We start from the raw sequence: 20888 nt of genomic DNA, 5'->3' as shown, positions 1-20888 counted from the left end.
GTATGTGTACCATATGTATGCAGAGACCAGAAAAGGGTGCCAGGTCCCTGGGAGCTGGTGTTAAAGGTGGTTGTGCACAGCCCTTTGTGGGTGCTGTGAACGGAACCCCAGTTTTCTGAACGTGTTCCTGACCACTGATCCATCTTACCAGCCCTGAGAAAGGTAGCTTTTTATACATAGTGTGAGGTAGGGTTCCAAGTTCATTCTTTCGCATGCTTAGTTATTTTTCAACATCAGTCAAAAGTCCATTCTACTCCTCACCAGATTGTCTTGGCACCATTCTTGAAATCAGGGGTGGGGACACTAAGTCCCTTCCTTCTCCCTTCCATTGCTGATACCCACTTCTCACGCTCTCTGTCATAGTGCATACACCTTTGTCTGGGCGAGGGTGGGGGTGGGGGGCACAATTGTGGAATCAGTTCTCTCCTTCCACTGTGTGGGTTCTGTAGATTGAACTTAGATCTTCAGACTTGCACAGTAAGCATTTTACCCAACAAATCATCTTGCTGGCCCCAACCTTTGTGTCTGTGCACATGTGCATCTTCAGGTACGTAGACATGAAAGCACCATGGAGCCAGTGTGGAAGTCAGAGGACAATTACGGGGGGTGGGAGGGTGGGGGGTGGGGTTAGTTTTCTCCTGTCGCCTCTCAGGATGCACGGATTGAATTCAGGTCTTTGGGCCCAGACATACATATCTTTATCCTCTGAGCCATCTCACCAGCCACTTACAAACAAAACAACAGGATCACTTGCTGGCCTTGAGCTTACCAACTAGGTTAGACTGGCAGCCAGTGAGCCCAGAAGATCTACCTATCCCTGCCTCCACAGCACTGTGATGGCAAGTGTACACCGTCTCTCACCTGGCTTAAAAATATTTTTATTATTTTTAATTATGTGTAGGTGTGCGTTCGAGTTCAGGTACCTGTTGAGGCCTGAGTATTGGGTCCCTGGACTGGAGATACAGGCTGTGTGGTGAGCTGCCTGCCCTGCATGCTGGAGACTGAATTCAGGTCTTCTGCAAGAGCAGTACATACTCTAAACCACAGGGTCCTGCACACACCTGGCTTTTCTTAAACATGCATTTTTGAGGATCGGGTCGTTCCTCCTGCTTTATTGTCTGAGCCTTCTCCACAGCCCAGAAGCTCAGTTTCCGAGGAGACTTTGCATCTCATGAAGTATTTTACAGTATGAAATAGCAGGGCAGCTATCCCATGGGCTTTTCAACTTTAATGAGTGTGTGGTTTGCCTGGATAGGTGTGACGCCAGCATAGCCAGACTCTCCGCAGAGCATAAGACAACCTACGAGGGGCTCCAGCACCTGAACAAGGAACAGCAAGCAGCCAAGCTGATCCTGGAGACAAAAATCAAGGATGCAGAAGGACAGGTATGGCCGGCCGAGCAGACACCTTATAAGGGGAGAGTTTGTTCTCAGCTAAGAACCAGGTGCTGCTTGGTTGTTGCAGGGCAGCCAGCAGTTCCCAGTGTGGGTTTATATAAATCCTCAGCCCTTTCTGTCTTCCTTGCCTCTGACTTGCTGGAGTGACCCCTCATGAATCCAGCAGCCAGATCACAGAGAGCTTTGGTGCAGGGCCAATTTAAAGATACTTTCCCCTTATTCACAAAACAATTCTAAATTATAACCCCCAAACTACCTCTCACACAGGTGAGTGACCCAGGGTAGCTTTTCAAGCTATCTTTGGAAGTGTCTGATTCAGGATGTATGTTCTTTACTGACTGGGCTGCATTGCATGTGCTAATGTGGTCTGTGTGTGGGACCCAGTTAGGTCAAAGTTAGAGAGTAAGCTGACATTTTACCTTCAAATTCATAATATACTCCACAGAACAAAACTCTCAGCATTTAACCAGTTTGGGGGTGTGTGTGTGTATGTGGTGTGTGGGTGGGTGGGTGGGTGGGTGGTGCGATGCTCCCAGAGGCCAGAGGCCTTGGATTCCCCCTGGAGCTGGATTACAGGTGACTATGAGCCATCTCTTCAGCCCCTACTTCATCAGATTTTTATTGTTTGGTGGTTTTTGTTACAAGCTTCCCTTTGTGGTAACAGGGCTAGCCTCCTAGGACTTTCCCACAGCATCTGTCTTATCTACTATTGCTTATATATCCAGAGACTACTCTAGAAAAACAGGAGCATTTGGGTAATTTACTGAATAAAAAGTGCTTACCCCTTCAACTCTTTTCAGCAAGGAACCAAAGCTACTTATGAAAAAACAAAACAAGACATGCATGTCTTTAGTTTTTGTGTTTGCTTGGTTTTTTTTTTGTTTGTTTTTGTTTTTGTTTTTTGTTTTTGTTTTTTTTTTTCCAAGATAGGGCTTCTCTGTGTAGCTTTGGAGCCTATCCTGGCACTCACTCTGTAGACCAGGCTGGCCTCAAAATCACAGAGATGCCTGTCTCTGCCTCTCGAGTGTTGGGATTAAAGGTGTGCACCACCACTGCCCAGCTGTTTTTGTTTGTTTGTTTGTTTTGTTTTTAAATATGAATGGGGCTTGGTTTCACAGCACAGGTCTATAATCCCTGATAGCCTGGAAACTGAGGCAGGAGGACCCCACACTCAAGTCTAGTATTGGCTAAAGAGTGAGTTGGGCCAACCTGAGCAATTTAGATATCTCCAAATAAAAAGTGAAGACAGCTGGCTCAGTAGGTAGAGGTATTCGCCACCAAGCCTGATGACCAGAATCCAAGCTCTGGAACCCACATAATGGAAGGACAGAACTGATTTCCACACGTTGTCCTCTGATCTCCACACAGGAGCTATGGCATGTACACATCTACACACACACACACACACACACACACACACACACACACACACACACGAGATTAAATAATAAAAATAAGCTTAAAGACAAGGCTAAGACATAGTTTAGCACCCATTGTTTGCTTAGTGTTTACGAAGCTTGAGGTTCAGTTCCTAGTACTGGTGTGGGGGTGGATGGGGTGCATGGGGGATGGGTGGGTATGGTTGGGGTTGGGTGGGTGAGAATCAGATCATTTCATAAGAAAATAGATGCTTCCCATTAGCCATGGTGAGTACAACACAGAGATCCACCCAAAGATGCATTGTTATTTTGTTGTTGTTATTGATCCAGACCTTACATATATCATGAACCTTTAAGTAGGAATGTTGAACAACATTTAACTTTTTGGAAAATGTGATTATTTCATGCAGGACTAGTTTAACATTAAATTGTAATGTTAAAACAAAACCCAAATAAAAATAAGGGCCACAAGGCGATGATGGAGAAAGAAGCAGAGGGATGTAGTACACAGGGTCTTCTCTGGGGTTCCACTTGATGAGGATGCTCATTTGGAGCCATGATGCATTTGCAATCCGTAGAAATTCCACCTTCTATGACTGGCACCCACAGTGCTGGTGGAGTTCCAAGGTAGTGATGGCTGCACACCGGGACAGCTGGTGGAGGGGCCAGCCCTGGGCGGGAGTTGGGCTTGCTCATGAGAGAGCTGTGTGGTTTAACACTCATTGCATGAGGATTATTTTGGCAATGCCCTCGTCTTGATTTTTTCTGGGTGTGCTAAAAAGAAAACAAAGGTAGTGCCTAGGTAGATGGTGTCATAGTTAAAGTACCTTAGCGAGATGGGGTCAGAGTTAAAGTGCCCATGAACACACACAAAAGGGCCTGAGTTTGGATTTGCAGCATCCACTTAACGCTGCTCACTGTGGGGGGCTGGAGAAATGGTCCAGCAGTTAGGAGCTCATGTTGTTCTTCCAGAGGACCTGAGTTCAGTTCCTAGTACCCATAGTAGCTCACAACTGTAACTCCAGTCCTAGGGAATCTGACACCCTCTTCTGACCTCCTCAGGCACTAGACATACATGTAGTGTACATACATTCAGGCAAACGTTCATACATATAAAATAAAATAATCTAGAAAAGTGTTTTTAAAAAGCTGGACACTGTGGTATACTCAGAACTGGGCAGAGGAGACATGTGACTCCCTAGAACTTACTGGCCAAACATTCTACCTAATAGGTGAGCTCCATGTTCAGTGAGAGACCCTGCCTTAAAAAATAAAGTGGAGAGTGATTAAGGTAACTCTTGTTGACTTCTGGCCTCCATATGTTCATACACACACACACACACACACACACACACACACACACACACACACACACACGGAAAGAGGAGGCAAACTCCTAAAGGACATGTCTCTGGAATGACCTCTGAAGACATGATGTGAGATCTTTATAATCCAATCTTCCTTTCCAGATATCTCAGCTTTTGAGCAGAGTAGACTTGTCCATTTCAGAGCAGAGCACCAAACTGAAGATGTCCCACAGAGACAGCAGCCACCAGCTTCAGCTCCTGGACACTAAGTAAGTCATCAGGTTGTAAATGGTTTTCTCAAGTTCTTTCTGAACTCATGACATTCACATTTTCTCCTTCTTGATTTTATTTAAAAATATAATGTTTAAATTTTGTCTGCCTTAAAGATTTATTTTGATTTTCATTTATGTCTGTGTGGTTATGTGCATGTGAGTGCAGTGCTGACAGAGACCAGAAGAGGGCATTGGATCCCGTGGAGCTGGATTTGCAGGTGGTTGTGAGCAGCTGGATATGGATGCTGGGAACTGAACTCCCATCCTCTGGAAGAACAGCAAGCACTCTTAATTGCTGAGTCATCTGTCCTGCTCACCTCTTGGTTTTTATTTGTCACACACAGTGAAAACAATAGGTGAGGGTCAACATTGGGCATCTTCCTCTATCTCGATTCACATTATTATTATTATTATTATTATTATTATTATTATTATTATTATTATTATTTTGAGGCAGAGTCTCTCACTGATTCTGCCAGATTAACTGGCCATGAGACTCTTTTTCTATCTCCCCAGTGCTGGGGTTATAGACGAGAGCCATGTCTAGCTTTCTCGTGGATTCCAGGCATCCAAACTCTGGTACTCATGTCTGTGCAGCAAGCACTTTACCCACTGAGTGGTCTTCTCTGCCCCTAGTATGTATTTGCCAAGCACTTGCCTAGAGGCCATGGATCTGGTAATGAAGGAAAAAAACGAAACAAAACAGACCTTGTTCTTAATCCCATAGAGCCTACAGTTTATGGAGTGAAGGCCAGGTGTCAGATAAGTTTTTAAGCGGGGTGTGTGGTTATGTTAGGCTAAATAATGGTTCCGCTAAATTCTCCACATGAGTTTGTTTGTTAACTTTTAGGGAAAGGAACGTGCAGGTATGGCTAAGTATCTAAAGTACTTGTCTAGGATGAGTGAGGCCGTAAATTCATTCCCCAGTATTAGGGAAAAAACACCTTAAAAACAATCTCTCTGTGTGAGTGCATACCATGGTAGAGGGGTGGAGGCCATACTGAACCTGGGGTATTATTGATTCTCACCTTGAAAAAGGATCCGTGGTTGTTCACCATCGTGTATTCCAGGCTAGATGGTCTGAGAGCTTCTGGGGTTTCCTATCTCTGTTTCCCATCTTGCCATAGGAATGCTGGAATTGAAGACAGCCTCTGGATTTACATGGGTTCTGGGGATTAGAACTCAGGTCCTCATGCTTGCACAGCAAAGGTTTTACCCACTGAGCTATCTTCCCAACTCCCTAAAGAATGTTTTAAAATGGATTGGTCATCCAAGCAAGCCTGACATCAACACTAGAGTCCTGAGAGGAAGGCACTGGTAAAGAATAGCAATCCTGGTCATGCTAACTTCTGGGGGGGCATGTGATAGGCTGGGTTTTCTAAGTCCTGGTAGTGGCCAGTGTCTGTACAGTCTGTACAGATAACTGTATTAGTTCAGCTGCAGGATGGTTCAGTGTTCTGTGGTCAGTGTTCCGGGACAGATAGGGCAGCTCTGACAACTCAGCATGGAGCCTCAACAGCTCCAGTCCTTGCTCTTCCCCAGCTGCTACAGAGGGAAAGTCCAGGTTAACAGCTCAGTTTTGACCAGAGCCATGCACTTCTCTCCTTTCTGCACTGCCGATCACCTGCCTTACTGGTGCACTGCACTGTAACTTACTTTTTTCATTGCTGAGACCTGAGAAAAGCAACATAAGGGATGATGATGACAGTTTGAGGGATAACTTCCACCACGGTGATGAACATGTGGTAGCAGGAGCATGATGAGGTGCCTAGTCTCATCGCATCCATAGTCAGAGCCCAAAGAGATGGATGCTGGTGCTCATATACTCCTTCTCCCCCGTTTTTATTCAGTTTTATTCAGTTTGGGACCCCAGTCCATAGGATGGTGTTTTACACATTCAGAGTGGGTCTTCCCTCTTCGTTAAATCCCTCTGGAGATGCCCTCACACATAAGGTGTGTATCCTAGGTGATTCCAAATCCAGTTAAGATGATACAGAATATTAACCATCACATAGACCTAGCTGCAAGGGAAGCTAGTAAATGTGATCACTGACTAGATAACCATGTACTCCAGTGACATGTGAAGACTCCCTATATAAGAAAGAAATAATAGATGTTTCAGAACAATTAGTGACTTTAATGGGTATTCCTGTTATTATTTAAATCATACATCTACATCTTTTACACATATACACACATCTTTGTATATTCTAAACTTTCATCTTATGTTAATACAAACAAGAAGGTGATTAAAGGAAGTAGCATGCATTGATAGTTATTTTAAGGACCGTGGGAAGGGAGGGCTCTCGAGGAGTGGATTGTGGTAGGGGTACTTTCCATTTTACCTCTGATTTTTCCTTTATTTGTTTGTTTGTTTTGAGACAAAGTCTCAAGTAGCCCAAGCTGGTCTTGGACTCACTATGACCTTTAACTCTTGGTCCTCCTGGCTCTACCTTTCGAGTGCTGGGATTGCAGGCATGTTCCATTATGCCTAGTTTATTTCCTGCTGGTATAAATTAGGCTTTGTCCACATGGGGAAAAAGCGATAGGAAACATGAGAGAGAAAACAAGCTAGCCTCTAGTCCTGGGAGATACAAGGAGGAAGAGCGCAGGTAAGGAGAGGATTCTGATAGAGGAGATGAAGGATGGTGTGTCCTCTGAGCAAGGAGAACTTGGACCCTTAGAACTGCAAAGGTTAGTAGCCCCTGGCATCTCTATTACTGTGTCACCTCAGTGCCTGTGCTGCCAGCTCCTGTGGGTAGGAGCATCATCAGATGCTTTTCTGTTGTATGTTTCCCTCCTCCGCCAGCTTCACATTGCCTGTGGTCCTGAGAGAAGGTAAGCACACCATTGTCATTGAATTGATACTGTTTAATGTTACTTAAAACTGTTTTACATTCAGCTTGTTTATGCTCCTTTTCTTTCCTTTCTTTTGTTATTGTTTCAGATTTAAAGGTACGGTTGAGGAGCTCAGCAACCAGATTTTATCTGCACGGAGTTGGCTGCAACAAGAACAAGAACGGATAGAGAAAGAACTTCTACAGAAAATTGATCATCTTTCCTTGATTGTTAAGGAAAACAGTGTAGGTGTTGATGTTTTTCAATAACAGGTACTCGTTGGAGGCCTGCAAAGTCTCACTAGAACCTAAAGACTTAGCCCAAGTTAATTTGGCACCACCCAAAGCTGTTCAGGCATTCCCACTTTTGAACAATTTCCACATTCCTTTCCTCCCTTCTCTTTCCTTTCTTCCTCTCCCATTTTCCCTTTCTGTTTCTCTTCCTTCCTTTGTTCTGGAGATCAAACCCGGGTTCTCATACCTGCTTAGTTTCTTTTCCTGTTGCTAAGAGAAAGTAAATATTCTGACAAAAGAAACTTAAGGGAGAAGAAGTTTATTCTGGTCCACGGGTCAAGGGTACACTTCAGCTGGTCATGTGGCATTCATTACAGGAAACAGAGGGCGTGAATACCGGCTAGTGCTCAGTTCTCTTCCTACTTACACAGTTTGGGGTCCCAGCCACTACCCACAAGGGTTGGGTCTTTCTACCTCGAGCAAATCAAAATAACCCCCTCAGGTACACCCAGAGGCCTGGTTCCTGGTTGGTTCTAGATTCTGATAAATTAACAATTAGCACTGACCATTACATCTGCTAATCTTGAAAATCATCACCCAGCCATGCCCTCTCATCCCCTGCCCTTCATATGCTTCATAAAGACAGGGAGTGCTTTGACTTATGTTGGTTGACAAAGAGCAAATAACATTTCAATTAATGTTTTTTAAGTCACAACTTTAATAAATGCAGTTGTCTACCACACATTTCTAAAGAAAGCTATTGGTTCCGTACTTGATCCTGTTTTTATATTTGTTTTTAATGTTGTGACTTAACTTTTGCTTTCACCAGTGTTGAGTCCCTCTAGGCCCCTCCAACACACTGTAACATCAGTGTGCCTTCGCTCTCCCCAGGCAACAGGTCAGAGCCCACCATTTTCCCATCCACTTCCGCTTCCACCCCCTCTCTCAAAGAGCAAAGGTTTGCAGAACTGCCAACAGATATCTTCAGAAGGTCTTGCCTTTATGAAATTTAAAACCAGTGGGTTTGGAAACCAGTGCTAGACAGGCAAATTGTGCTGGATTCTCTTTTCTTGCCTGGCTTCCTCCCATGGGGTTTTGACTGAGCAGAAGTGGCTGGTGTGGTTTGCCGGTCCAGGTGTCTGACTGCTTGCTCCAGGTGTTGAGTTGTAGGCTCTGTGTCAATGCCAGCACAGGAACGTTGTCATGTCACACCTGATAAGGGCTTGGTGTTCATAGTTTGGCCAGTAAAGCCCCTGGATGCAGAGTTTCACAAAACACAGGCACAGGACAAGGACAAGGAAATGCTCAGCAGTTCAAATCTTTCCTCTGACTCTTCCCCTGCCTTGACACACCCTGGCCCATCTGTGGAGTTCGTTTTACTGTTTGCTTTTCCCATTGGCCTAAGCTAACAGTAACCTCCAATGATAACGGTAGGTTCACTAAGATGTTAGCTTACTTCTCTCTTATGTAAAACAGATCCAGGTGTGCAGTTTTTCAGGACAGACTTGAGGTGAGAGCTTGTAAGTCTTCGGAGACCCAGAATCTTTTTATGTTAGTTTTCTGCCAGCCTCAGAGATTCAGAGATTCAGGATTCAGGATGGCTGTAAGGCCTCTAGCCATTGACTGAATGGTAGAAACAGAAGGGAAGAAGGGAAACTAAGGATATACAGCAAGTGAATTTTAACTTTCCCTGGAGGCATTTACATGCACTTACTCTTACACCTCATTGGCTAGATCACATGGCCACACCAAACTCAGGGGACAGAAGGAAATGCAGATTTTTACTCTGGGTGACCTTTGAGAATGGACACATGAAGGACAATAAGAAGCCATTGTGGTCTGGTCCCTGCAGATGTTAAGTGCTATGGTGGGTGTGAGACAAGGCCTATGGTCTTCTGTTGCAATAACCAATTGTAATTCTTACCATGGACCCCAGGGAGCCAGTGAGAGAGACATGGAGAAGAAACTCAGCCAGATGTCGGCCAGGCTTGACAAAATCGAAGAGAGTCAGAAGAAGAGCGTGGAAGGACAGAGAGCGAAGCCGGAAGAGGAGAAGGTGCACGGGCGGATCAGCAAACTGGAGTTACAGATGAGCGAGGACATGAAGGAAATGAAAGCAGAGGTCAATGCTGGTAGGCCCAAACCCCACAGCTAGTGTGGCTCTTTTATCTAAAAAGTTATTCATTGCGATTCCTCCTGAAACTGAGACTGAGCTTGCTAGAAAAACAAAACAAAACAGTGAAATGTCTTTAGTTACTTTTCTAAGTATCTGGGCAGTATTAAACAAAGATGCTACCTAATTCATTTACTTATTGTATGCTGCAACTTAAACTCAGCTCCTCACACTTGCTAGGCAAGCCCTCTGCTAGTGAGCTAAACTCCCAGACCTAAGATACTAGTTCAATTGCAGGTGTGTGAAGCATCTCCATGAGACACAGGCCAACAAAATGCTTAACCTGCTAAGGCAGACTTTTTTTTTTTTCTGCCACCTGCTGATTCCTTTCTGTTCATGGCCAAGATGGGTGAATGTCTGAGGCACTTTTGAGGGTTACTTCTGCACTGCTGGCCACATGCACATGGTACACGGGTGTGGAGTCCACTCTCTCCCACCCTTTTCCTAATCAAAATCTCATTCAAAAGATTTCTTACTCTCTCTCTCTCTCTCTCTCTCTCTCTCTCTCTCTCTCTCTCTCTGTGTGTGTGTGTGTGTGTGTGTGTATGTGTATATGTACACCCATGAAAGCCAGAAGGAGAGTGTTAGATCTCTAGGAGCAGGAGCAACAGGCATTTGTGAGCCACCTGACGTGGCTGTGGGGCTCTGAACTCCAGTCCTCTGATAGAGCAGTGCAGTGTTCGTAACCACTGTCTTAGCTAGGGGTCCTATTGCTGTGATAAAACACCATGACTATTATAATTAAAAAAAAAAAGCAGCACAATGAGACAGAAAAACACCATTCAACAGAGCTCATGTGGATGTTTTTATTATTGTTATTAAGGGAAATGGAATGGGGAAAGGGGGAGAGAAGGGGGAAGACTGGCCTCTGGGGACAGGGGCAGCAGAAGAGAAGAAGAGGCAGAAAGCGGGGAGGAGACAGAGGGACAGCAGAGAGAAGGGGGGAGACAGAGACAGAGAAGGGAGAGAGACAGAAACAGAGAGGGGGGAGACAGAGACAGAGAGGGGAGAGAGACAGAAACAGAGAGAGGAAGTGAACGGGGCAGGGCTCTTTTAGAAGGGAATGTAGTGAATGTGCACAGGTGGTGCTCAGGGGCTGCAGCTGAGGACAGATCCTGTCAGAACCCCAAGGGCAAGCCAGTACAGATGTCTGAATACTAACAATGACCAAAGCATCTCGAGAAGAAAGGGGCTTATTTGGCTTACACTTCCATGTAACTGTTCATCACTGAATGAAGTCAGGCAGGACCTGGAGGCAAGAGCTGATGCAGAGGCCATGGAGGAGTTCTGCTCACTGGCTTGCTCCTCATGGCTTCCTCAGCCTGCTTTCTTATAGAATCCAGAACCACCAGCCCAGGCGTGGCACCACCTATAATGGACTGGGCCCTCTGCTGTCAATCACTAATTAAGGGAATGCCTACAGGTTTCCCTACAGCACAGTCTATGGAGGCATTTTCTCAGTTGAAGATCCCTCCTCTCTGATGACCGTAGCTTGTGTCAAATTGACATAAAACTAGCCAGGGCAACTATTGAAACATCTCTTCAGCTCTCAAACATTTTTTAGATTAAAAAAATGTTTATTTGTATATTTAAAGTCTGTGTTTTGATATATGTAACAAAATGGTGACTGCACATAAATTAACCCACACATCATCTCCCATGGTGGGGATGGTATATGTGTTTGTGTGTCTTGTGTGTGCTATGTATATGTGTGTATATATTGTGTATGTATGTATGTATGGTGTGTATGTATGTGTGCATATCTATGTGTATGTATTCATGTATACTTTGAGTCAGCTCTTTCAGCAAAAACCCCAAAGACAATATATTGAATTTTCCTCATGATGTATATTAGATCTCTAGACTTGTTCGTTTTATGTATTGTGCTATTTTTACCCTTTGACCTGAGTCTCCTTACTCCCTATCTGCCTACATCATGCCCCTGGTATCTGCCATTTTATTCTGCTTTTATGTATTTAGTTTCTTTCCCCTTTGAATCACCATATGAAACCATGCGGCATTTCTTTGTGTGTGTGTGTCTTCCTTCATTTAGCACAGTGTTCTCTAGTCTCAGCTGTGTTGTGACAAACAGCAGGACCTGCTCTTTTGTGAGGCTGAACCATTTTGATGGCGTACACACATACTGCATCATCTTTGTTCACATCTCTTGACAGACACTTTAGGTTGCCTCTGTGCCTCAGTTCTAGGGAGTAATGTTGCACTAAGCATCAGAGTGCCAGGGCTGGAGGGGTGACTCAGCCGTCACATAGTGAGGCCCCTGTCTCAAAAATAAAAGAAAATAATTTAAAAAAAAAGGCACAGATGCACAGAGGCAGAAACTGAGGCAGGTGAATCTGTGAGTTTGAGGCCAGCACAGTCTACAAAAAGGGTTCCAGGACAGCCTGGACTGTCTTGAAAACACCCTGCCCCCCCAAAAGTAGACAAAAATGGTGGGGACACACCAGGTGAGGGGCTCTATGAAGTACTTGTGTCCTCCTCCTCTGTGTGTGTCCAGCAGTGGCATCGCTGGGTCATAGGGTAGCTCTGCTTTAATGTCTGTAGGGTCTCCACCGCTTTCCACCCCAGCTAGGACTGTTTAAATGTGTGTACGTATGTATATCAGGCTGGCCTGGAACTCACTGTACACAGGCTGGCCCAGAATTCTGCCTGCCGGGTGCTGGGATTAAAGGCATAGTCCACCACACTGGGCCTTCACTACACTGTATTTAAGTCCCGTCACCATGTCCTCAGTGCTGCTTAGTCTCCTCTTGCTCATAGCCTTCCTAACAAGCCTTAGTGACAGTTCAGCCACTGTAGCTGTGCTTCCTGAGGAGTGATGCTGAATACCTTCCCTTATACTTCCTCCTCTCCCTCCCCTCCTCCTTCCCTTCCTCCTTTTCTCTCAATTAGTCCTTTGATCCAGGCTGGCCTCAAACTATGTAGCTGAGGATGCCCTTGAATTTACGATCCTTCTGCCCCCAACTTCTGCATGCTTATATCACAAGTGCACGCTACTAAGCCCAGTTTAATGGGGCGCTTTATTAGGATGGGACCCAGGACTTTGTGCATGCTAGGTGAGCACTCTAGCAATTGAGCCACATTCTGAGTTCTTCGTCCCATTACAATTCAAATCCAGGACCACACACAGTCGTTAGTTCTTATGCTCATTTGTTTAGTCTTGCGTATCTGGATCAATTCCTCTGTGATGCTGTTTTGTTTCTGAGATGGAGTCTAGCCTCATGGTGGTGGCACACAACCTTTAATCCCAGGCAAACTGGAGACAGAGGCAGGCAGATCTCTGTGAGTTCGAGGGCAGCTTGATCTATGGAGCAAGTTCCAGCATAGCCAAAGCTGTTACATAGAGAAGCCCTGGGGGGCGGGGGGGGGGAGAGTAGCTATGTAGAGCAAGCTGGCCTCAAACTCATAGACTTATCTTAGTCTTCCAAGTACCGAAATGCAGGCATACACCACCATGCCTGGCTGAGCCCAGTGGACACCCTGCTCTGGCCATCTGATCACAGGTACAAGCTGTGATTTCTCTCAGTGATAGTGGTGTGAGCTTTGATCACGTGATGAAAGCAACATCCACCATATTTCTTGTCTGCAATAGTCCCCTTTGTAATTAAAAAGCAGTTTTCATGAAGTCCCCATCCAGGGTTGACCCCTAGAGTCTCCGCACTTGTCAGAAGCAGCCATTACTCTTGCTGAAGAACCTGGCAAGACACTGCTTGTAAACTGTTAACTCCTGTGATGTTTGCCTCTTCCTCAAGGGTTTACAGCCATCTACGAAAGCATAGGATCCCTCAGGCAAGTGCTGGAGGCCAAGATGAAGCTGGACAGGGACCAGCTACAGAAACAGATCCAGCAGATGCAGAAGCCAGAAACTTCCATGTGAAGAGGGTTGGGACCTGACAGGAGATTCCCATAGGCTAAGAGCCAGACACCTCAGCAGCCGGACCGCGGCTGCATTCTGGATTCCATCCAGGGTGTGCATGTGCCAAGAAACGCGTTCTCATGGGTCTAACTGTTTACCTTCGGTATTAAAAACACCCTTTATTTAAAAACCTTAAATACAATTTTTACAACTCTATTTCCCTATCTAAGTGCAGTTGAGCCCTATGCCCTCAGATTTTGAAAGGCTTTTATGAATGAAAAGAATTTATTTTCAATGCTTGATGCTCTAGCCAAGACTACTATTTTGAAAAAAAAAAAAACTGCCATGGTGATTTTTTTTAAATTAAGAAATTAATGAATTGCTACAGGTATGTGATGCTCCTCACCCTACATTAAGAGAGTCCTGGTAGATTAGAGTTCAGCTTTAAGCCCACATCTGGATTGTATTACTGTTGTCTATGCACTTTTTTTTTTAAACGTTGGGTTATTTTCTTGTAAATCACCTGTCTTTTGTAGAGAGAAGAGATTTAACACTGGGAGAAGAAAACCTTCACATTTATATAATAAATAGTTTTTTAAAATTGATAACTGCCACATAGATTACAAATTAAGTGGAAATTTAACGACATTTATCTAGATCCCACAAGGCACAATATTTATATCCACCTAGATGTATCAGCCTTTAATATTTAAAGCTATTTTTGGAACCATTCACAGCTGGTGTAGCCAGTAGCCATATATTTAATAATGGGATGGTGGCTAAGCAGTCTGTTTATTGCACAGTTAATTGTTCATCAATTGTAATGAATGTGAGAATTTTTCAGAAATTTACCTAAATATTTCCCAAATAGATACTACATGGTAGGGTTTATAGACATTTGTTGTAACTGTATATTTGTGCCTTGTTTTTTTTTTTTTTTTTTATCACATCACTGTACTGTTTCCCTGTTTAAAAAAAAAAATCAACAAAACAGAAAGTGTGGTAAACACATCAGGGTTGTATTGTAAAACTGGGATCCTATGTATTTTTTTTTAATGTCCTAACAGTTTTATCACTGTCATGATGGACCTCAATTGGCATCATTTATGGAATAGCTACACACGCTTTTGTATGGACAGAGAGTCGAACTGATGCTACATTTATCATACCGTGAAGAGACACGCCCTGGCACGTTGGTAGATGTTTTACTTTCCAGTCACCATGTTTGAGTTGTTGAAGACTTGAGCCCGTGCTATTTGCTCACCTGTGAGTTTGTCACAGCTGACAGAAGTCACTTGTGTGAAAGTGTGAGGGCATCCCAGGAGAGACAGCAAGAGCACTTACAAGTTTCCAGAACACCTCCTTGTCTTTTCCTTTCCTCTCTCATTTGCAAGGACTCAGGAAAATAAAAATGATTTTCTACTTCTAGAATAAATCACAATGGGATTCTAACTGGCTCTTACTGTTGACCCATGTGAGGTGTGCTGCTAAAGTACTTAATATTTTATTCTTGGTAGCTCGACAACTTTTGTTTTCATTTGGACTCATGAGAGGTTATGTGAGGAATATGTATCCATCATGCATTTCTTCATTTCCCTGCAAATATTTTTCACCTCTAGATAAGAAGATCTTTCTGCCTAGAAGTCACTGGTATTAAGAAAGTGATTTTTTCCCTTTGTGCTAGGCTAGCCTTTTCATGGAGAGATTAAGCACAAGTCTCAGGACAGGGCCACGCCCCTCCTTGTCTCTCTCCTTTGGGGGCTCTAAGGGGGGAGGATGAGCACAGATGACACCTGGGAAGAGGGGGACAGGGGACACCGGCTGACTTTGGCCTAGCAGGTGGTGTAAGCAGGTGACAGCTGCTGGGGGAGTCGCCTAGGTGCTCAAGATGTTGCCCACGTGTGACGAGGAATGGGGGCAGGGACTCTCCACCCTAGCTGCCTGGGGTCACTGGGGGAATTTAAAGAGCTACTGATGTTGAACGACCTCCAGACCAATTAATTCAGAGCATCTGGGAGGCAGTCACCAGCATCAGTACATGCCACGCCCCTAACACCTGCACCCCCCCCCCCCACAGTGTTTTGGTGTGCAACTGGGAGGCCAGCCATTCAGCGAAGACAATGGAATAATCTTCTCGCCAAAGTTTAAAGGAGAATCAACTATTCTGTCTTTTCCTTTACCAGAGATTTGCAATAAAAAGAATAAAATTTCCAAATATATGTGGCATGGGACTTTTAAATGGTAAGAGTCTTTCAGTGTGGGATGAAAACTTCAGCAGGCTGACTGACTGCCTTGGGAAAGGTACCTCTTTGCTTTCTTGAGAAATCTGATGCAGGCATGTGTGTTGGTGTGCATGTGTGTCCATGAGCATTGGCTCAAAGACATCAGAAGAGGGCATCGGATCCTTTGGAACTGGAGTTACAGATGGCTGTGAGCCACCCATCATGGGTGCTAGGAACTAAACCTATGTTCTAGAAGAGCAACAAGTGATCTTAGCTGCTGTACCATCTCCCCAGCTCCTGTGCATGCCCACTCATTTTGTTTAACAGTATCTAGTTAAGTACTATTTGCCTCCCATTCTACATAGAAAATTGAATCACATAAAAATGAAGCAGCTTGCCTCAGACTCCACAGCTTGTAGTAGGAGCCCTGGTTCTACCTGGAGCCTGGATTATACGTCCTGGCTTCCCTATGACAAGGCCACCATCCACAGCCTGACCATCCTGTCCCATTACCTTTGTCTTTTAAAGACAAAGTCTCATGTAGCCCAGCTGAACTCATTGTGTAGCTGAGAATGACCTTGAACTTCTGAACTTCCTGCCTCCACCTCTCAAGAGCTTGGATTAGAAGGTAGAGCCATCATGCCCACAATTATCTTATTTTTTAATTATATTTTATTTATTCATTTGTGTGGATTTATACAAGTACATGTGTGCATTTGTGTGTGGGTGCCATAGTGCGTGTGTAGAGGTCAATGAAAAGCCTGTAGGAGTCAGAGCTCTCCTTCCACTATGTGTGCTTTGTATAAACTGATGGCGTAACCATCCGTGGGGTGATTAAGGGGAAGGTTTTCATTGTAGATATGAGCGAGGCATCTGGAAAAGTCTAGAGCAGAGAGAGAAAGAAGTAGTATAAACATGGCCAGCGGAGTGGACCTGGCCAGGGCTAACTGTGAGAGAGGGAAGAACAGCAAGGGATAGAGAATAGAGAAAACACAGAGAAGCAGAGATGGAGACAGAGGGACACACACACACACACACACACACACACACACACACACAGAGAGAGAGAGAGAGAGAGAGAGAGAGAGAGAGAGAGCATAGTGAGAATAGCAGGGTTGTACGGAGAATGCGTAGCTGGAGCGAGGGAAGCCGGTGAGCTGGAGGAGGTGAGAAGAACGAGGATGCCAGCATGAACTCTGAAAGGTATAGCAGGTACTTAGGATACTGAAGGAGCCTGGAAGCCAGCTTGAGCTCTGATATGCTACTGAGCACCATGGGTAGAAGCCATATGTTTCATGTCGGAGATAAGGAAATGAGCCCTTTTGGTAGAGGAACAGGCTTCACAAGTTCCTGAGCAATGCTGGCTTCTGTCTGACTGCCAGAAATCCTCCTGTAGTTCAGGTGAGCCCATTTCTGGATATCAGGGCGCCTTTTGGAATTTGGGATTAGAGTTTCCTTTGGACTGGGCAGGCTGGAGGGCTCAAACTCAGGCCAGGGGGTTTGCTGTAAAGCCTCTACCCCCCAAGGCATCTCACCAGCCCTAAACTCACTAACTTCTGCATATCAATAATTAACCCATTGAAAAAGAAATCAGGCTGAGTAGTGATGGCAATGCGTTTGATCCCAGCACTTGGGAGGCAGAGGCAAGCAGGAGGATCTCTGTGAGACCAGCCTGGTCTGCAGAGTGAGTTCCCGGACAGCTAGGGCTACACAGAGAAACCCTGTCTAGAAAAACAAAACAAAAGTCAGGAAGACATTCTCATTCATAACAACCCCCAAGTAATAGCAACAGCCAACCAACCCAAAACCTATGCATAAGCCTACCCAAGATGTTAAAGACTTCTACACTGAAACTATAGAACACTGAAAACAAAAAAGGTACTAGAATGTATAAAGACTGCTTGTGTTCATGGATTGACAGAATTAAGAAATCATATTACAAAACAACTTATCGATACAATGCAATTCCCATCAAAATTCCCATGTCATTCTTCACAGAAATAGAAGAATAATTATAGAGTCCACATGAAAGCCACAAATGACCCCAAACCGCAAAGGCAACCTTGAACAGAGAGAGAATGCTGTGATAAAACGCCATGGCCAGAAAAGATGCGGGCAGGAAAGGGTTATTTCAGCAGTAACTCTCAGGCCATTCATGCTCCACTGCCTAGGGAAATAAAGACAGGGACAAGCAGAGACCACCACTCACTGCCTACTGGCTTGCTTCCTGCCTTTGGCTCAGCCTGCTCTCTTCCACAACCCAGGACTGCTGCCCAGGGGTGGCAGCATCCACAGTGAGCTGGACCCTCCCACATCCATCGTTAAGGAAGAAAGTGCTACAAAGACTTCCTCACAGGCCAATCTGATGGAAGCAATTCTCCAGTAGAGGCTCTCTCTTCCCAAATGACTCTGGTTTGTGTTAAGTGATTGCTACTAAGTCTCATGACCTGGGATCTGTGTACTGGAAAGGGGAATCTGACACCTATAAGTTGTCCTCTGACCTCCACACTTGTGCAATTGCATGAGTTGCAGCCAACAAGTGAAAACATTTTTTAAAAGGCCAGGTGCACACTTTTCATCCCAGAACTCAGGAGGCACAGGAGGATGGATCTCTGAGTTTGAGGCCAGCCTGGTCTACCTAGAAAATTCCAGGCCAGCTGAAGTTACATGGTGAGAGCTTGTCTAAAAATGATAAATAAATAAACAAACAAATAACTGACATATGATATTGTGTCAAGCTAAAAAGCTGTCCAACAAAGGAATCAATTACTGGAGTGAGGAGCCTGAAGAATAAGAAAAAAATTCCTGTCAACTATTCATCTGATAGGAAATTAATGTTTAGAATATAAAGAACTAAAAAGTTTAAATGCCTCAAGAACAAATAACCCAAATCAATCAAAAAAAAATCAATAAAATTTTCGAAAGAAGTACAAATAAATTGTTGATAGAGTCATAAAAAATGTACATAGCCACAATTAGCCACCAGAGAAATGCAAGTCAAAAGTACATTGATATTCCAGATCACCCAGTCAGAATAGCTGTTCTTAAGAAAACAGACAGAGTGGGAGACAATGGCTCAGTGGTGAAGAGTACTTAACTGCTCTTCCAAAGGACCAAGTTCAATTCCCAGCACCCTTTTAAAAACCTCACAACTGTCTGTAACTTCAGTTCCAGGGAATCTAATACCTCTGCCCTTTGGGCACCTTCATTCATGCCTGCACACACACACACACACACACACACACACACACACACACACACACACACACACACACACACGATTTAAAAAATAATAAGAATACATTTAAAAAATAGAAACCGAACAATAGGCCAGGCATTGAACCTCAGGCAGGAAAATGGAAAGTTCAAGTCTAGCTTGTGCTACTCAGTGCAATTGTCTCAAAAGTCAAAACAGCAGGCAAGAACATGGGTAAAAAGGAACCCTTGTGGCTGAAGAGATGGCTCGCAGTTAAGAGCACAGGCTGTTCTTACTGAGGAGCCAGGTTCGATTCCCAGCATGCATATGGTGTTAACTCCAACGCCCTCTTCTGGCCTCTGTGGGCATTGCACATGGATGCTGCACAGACATAGCAACTGGAAAAATACCTACACTCATAAAAATAATAAATGTTCATAAATAATTTTAAGGGCCTACATACTGTTTTCGAAGGTAAACTAGTTTACCAACTCTGGAAATCAATATAAAAGTTAATAAAATAACTTCCATATGACACAGTCACCCTACTTCTGGAAGCAGTCCAAGTCCATGTAAAGCCGGAATGCCTGCACATCCATGTTTTCCATGACACTGTGCCCAACAATGGAGTCATGGGATCACGTATAAATGAGTGAAGGAAAGATGACGTGATCTTCAACCATAACGAAGAGTGGAGCCACACCATTTGCAGGGAGTCTGACTTGTTAAGTCAGACTCAGAAAGGCAAATAGCACCTACTTCCTCTTATGTAGACAATGTAGAATTTTGTTTCAAAGGCATTAAAGTAGACGGGAGACTATGCGGGGAGAAGAAGGCGCCGATGGGATGAGTGGGAAAGAAAGAGGGGGCAATGAGGGATGAATATAATCGAGCACATTCTATATATGCATGAAAGTTTCATGGTGCATATTGATTTGTATAATTGATGTATAGTAATTTTAAATTATTGAACAGAGTCTGGGGCGGTGGTTCAGTGGGTAAAGTGCTTGCTTCAGAAGGTCAGGAAAAGCCGAGTTTGGATCCCCAGTCCCCATGTAAAAACCCAGCGTGGTGGCATGTGCCTGTAACCCCAGCTCTGAGAGAGCAGACAGGCATGGCAGGTCACAGGGGCCCACAGGCCAGCCAGTCTGGCTGCAATTGAGAGACCTTGTTCAGGAGGGACCCTGTCACAGAAATAAGGTGGAGACCTTTCTGAGATCAACCTCTGTCCTCTGCATACACACACAAGAGTGAGTGTGTGCACATGTGTATGCTGCACAACACACTTACAAACTTGAATAAAACTTTCTTGAGTAAAGAACAGGAGCTAGAGAGAGCTTCAGCATTATGAGAGCTTGCTGTTCTTCTAGAAGACCCAGGTTCAGTTCATGGTGTCTCACAACTGACTGTAACTCTAGTCTCCTGTGGATCCACTGGCCATCCAGGCACACATGTAATACACAGATATGCCAGCAGACAAAACACCCATACACATAAAACAATTTTTAAAAATTTAAGTGTATGTGTCATCTGAGGCCATTTTTCACACTCTGATGCAGAGATTTATAAATATTGGCTATTTCATTTATTTTTAATTTTAGACATATTTTAACCAGGTGTTGTTTAGCCTGGTAACTGAGACCTCTGGCTCTCTCTCCTTCGCATTTTGCACCAGGGTTTCCTTCGCATTACCGTAACCCTGACTCTGCTTGGATATATGGAAATTTTGGACTACATGCAGCAATCAATAAACATGATTAGCCTGTCTTGGGCGTTTCTGATCGCTTTGGATGGTCTCTGGTCTGTTTTTAACTCCTGTCATTCTTTGTTTACTTGGAAAACTTTGTGGATTCAGCTTTTCTTGGGACTAGGTTGGGCCCCAAAGGTCTGAAGGACAGACCTGAAGGATATAGAAGGGAAGGGAGAGATGGGGAGGAGGGGTGGGGTGGGGGAAAGTGTGGGGAGAGAAAGTAAAAAGGTGTTTGCTGCCTCCACAT

At 44.4% G+C, this 20888-nt stretch overlaps 1 protein-coding gene across 3 annotated transcripts in view; it reads left to right on the top strand.

Moving 5' to 3' along the window:
* Fam81a (family with sequence similarity 81 member A) overlaps positions 1-14925 on the top strand; it is a 53547-nt gene extending 38622 nt beyond the window's left edge. For 2 of the 3 annotated variants that reach the window (XM_051197884.1, XM_051197883.1), the window contains exons 5-9: positions 1256-1385; positions 4246-4352; positions 7303-7438; positions 9363-9558; positions 13370-13689. In XM_051197884.1, coding sequence (XP_051053841.1) covers positions 1256-1385; positions 4246-4352; positions 7303-7438; positions 9363-9558; positions 13370-13494 — 694 coding nt within the window. In that variant the 3' untranslated portion in view covers positions 13495-13689. Of the gene's footprint in view, positions 1-1255; positions 1386-4245; positions 4353-7302; positions 7439-9362; positions 9559-13369; positions 13690-14540 lie in introns of those variants that run through there. The other variant, XM_051197885.1, reaches the window with a different exon arrangement.
* Positions 14926-20888: the final 5963 nt, after the last annotated feature.

The sequence above is a fragment of the Phodopus roborovskii genome, unplaced genomic scaffold (genome assembly GCF_943737965.1).
Source record: "Phodopus roborovskii unplaced genomic scaffold, PHOROB, whole genome shotgun sequence".
In the NCBI taxonomy this organism is placed as follows: domain Eukaryota; kingdom Metazoa; phylum Chordata; class Mammalia; order Rodentia; family Cricetidae; genus Phodopus; species Phodopus roborovskii.
This window is presented reverse-complemented; position numbering and strand designations above follow the sequence as displayed.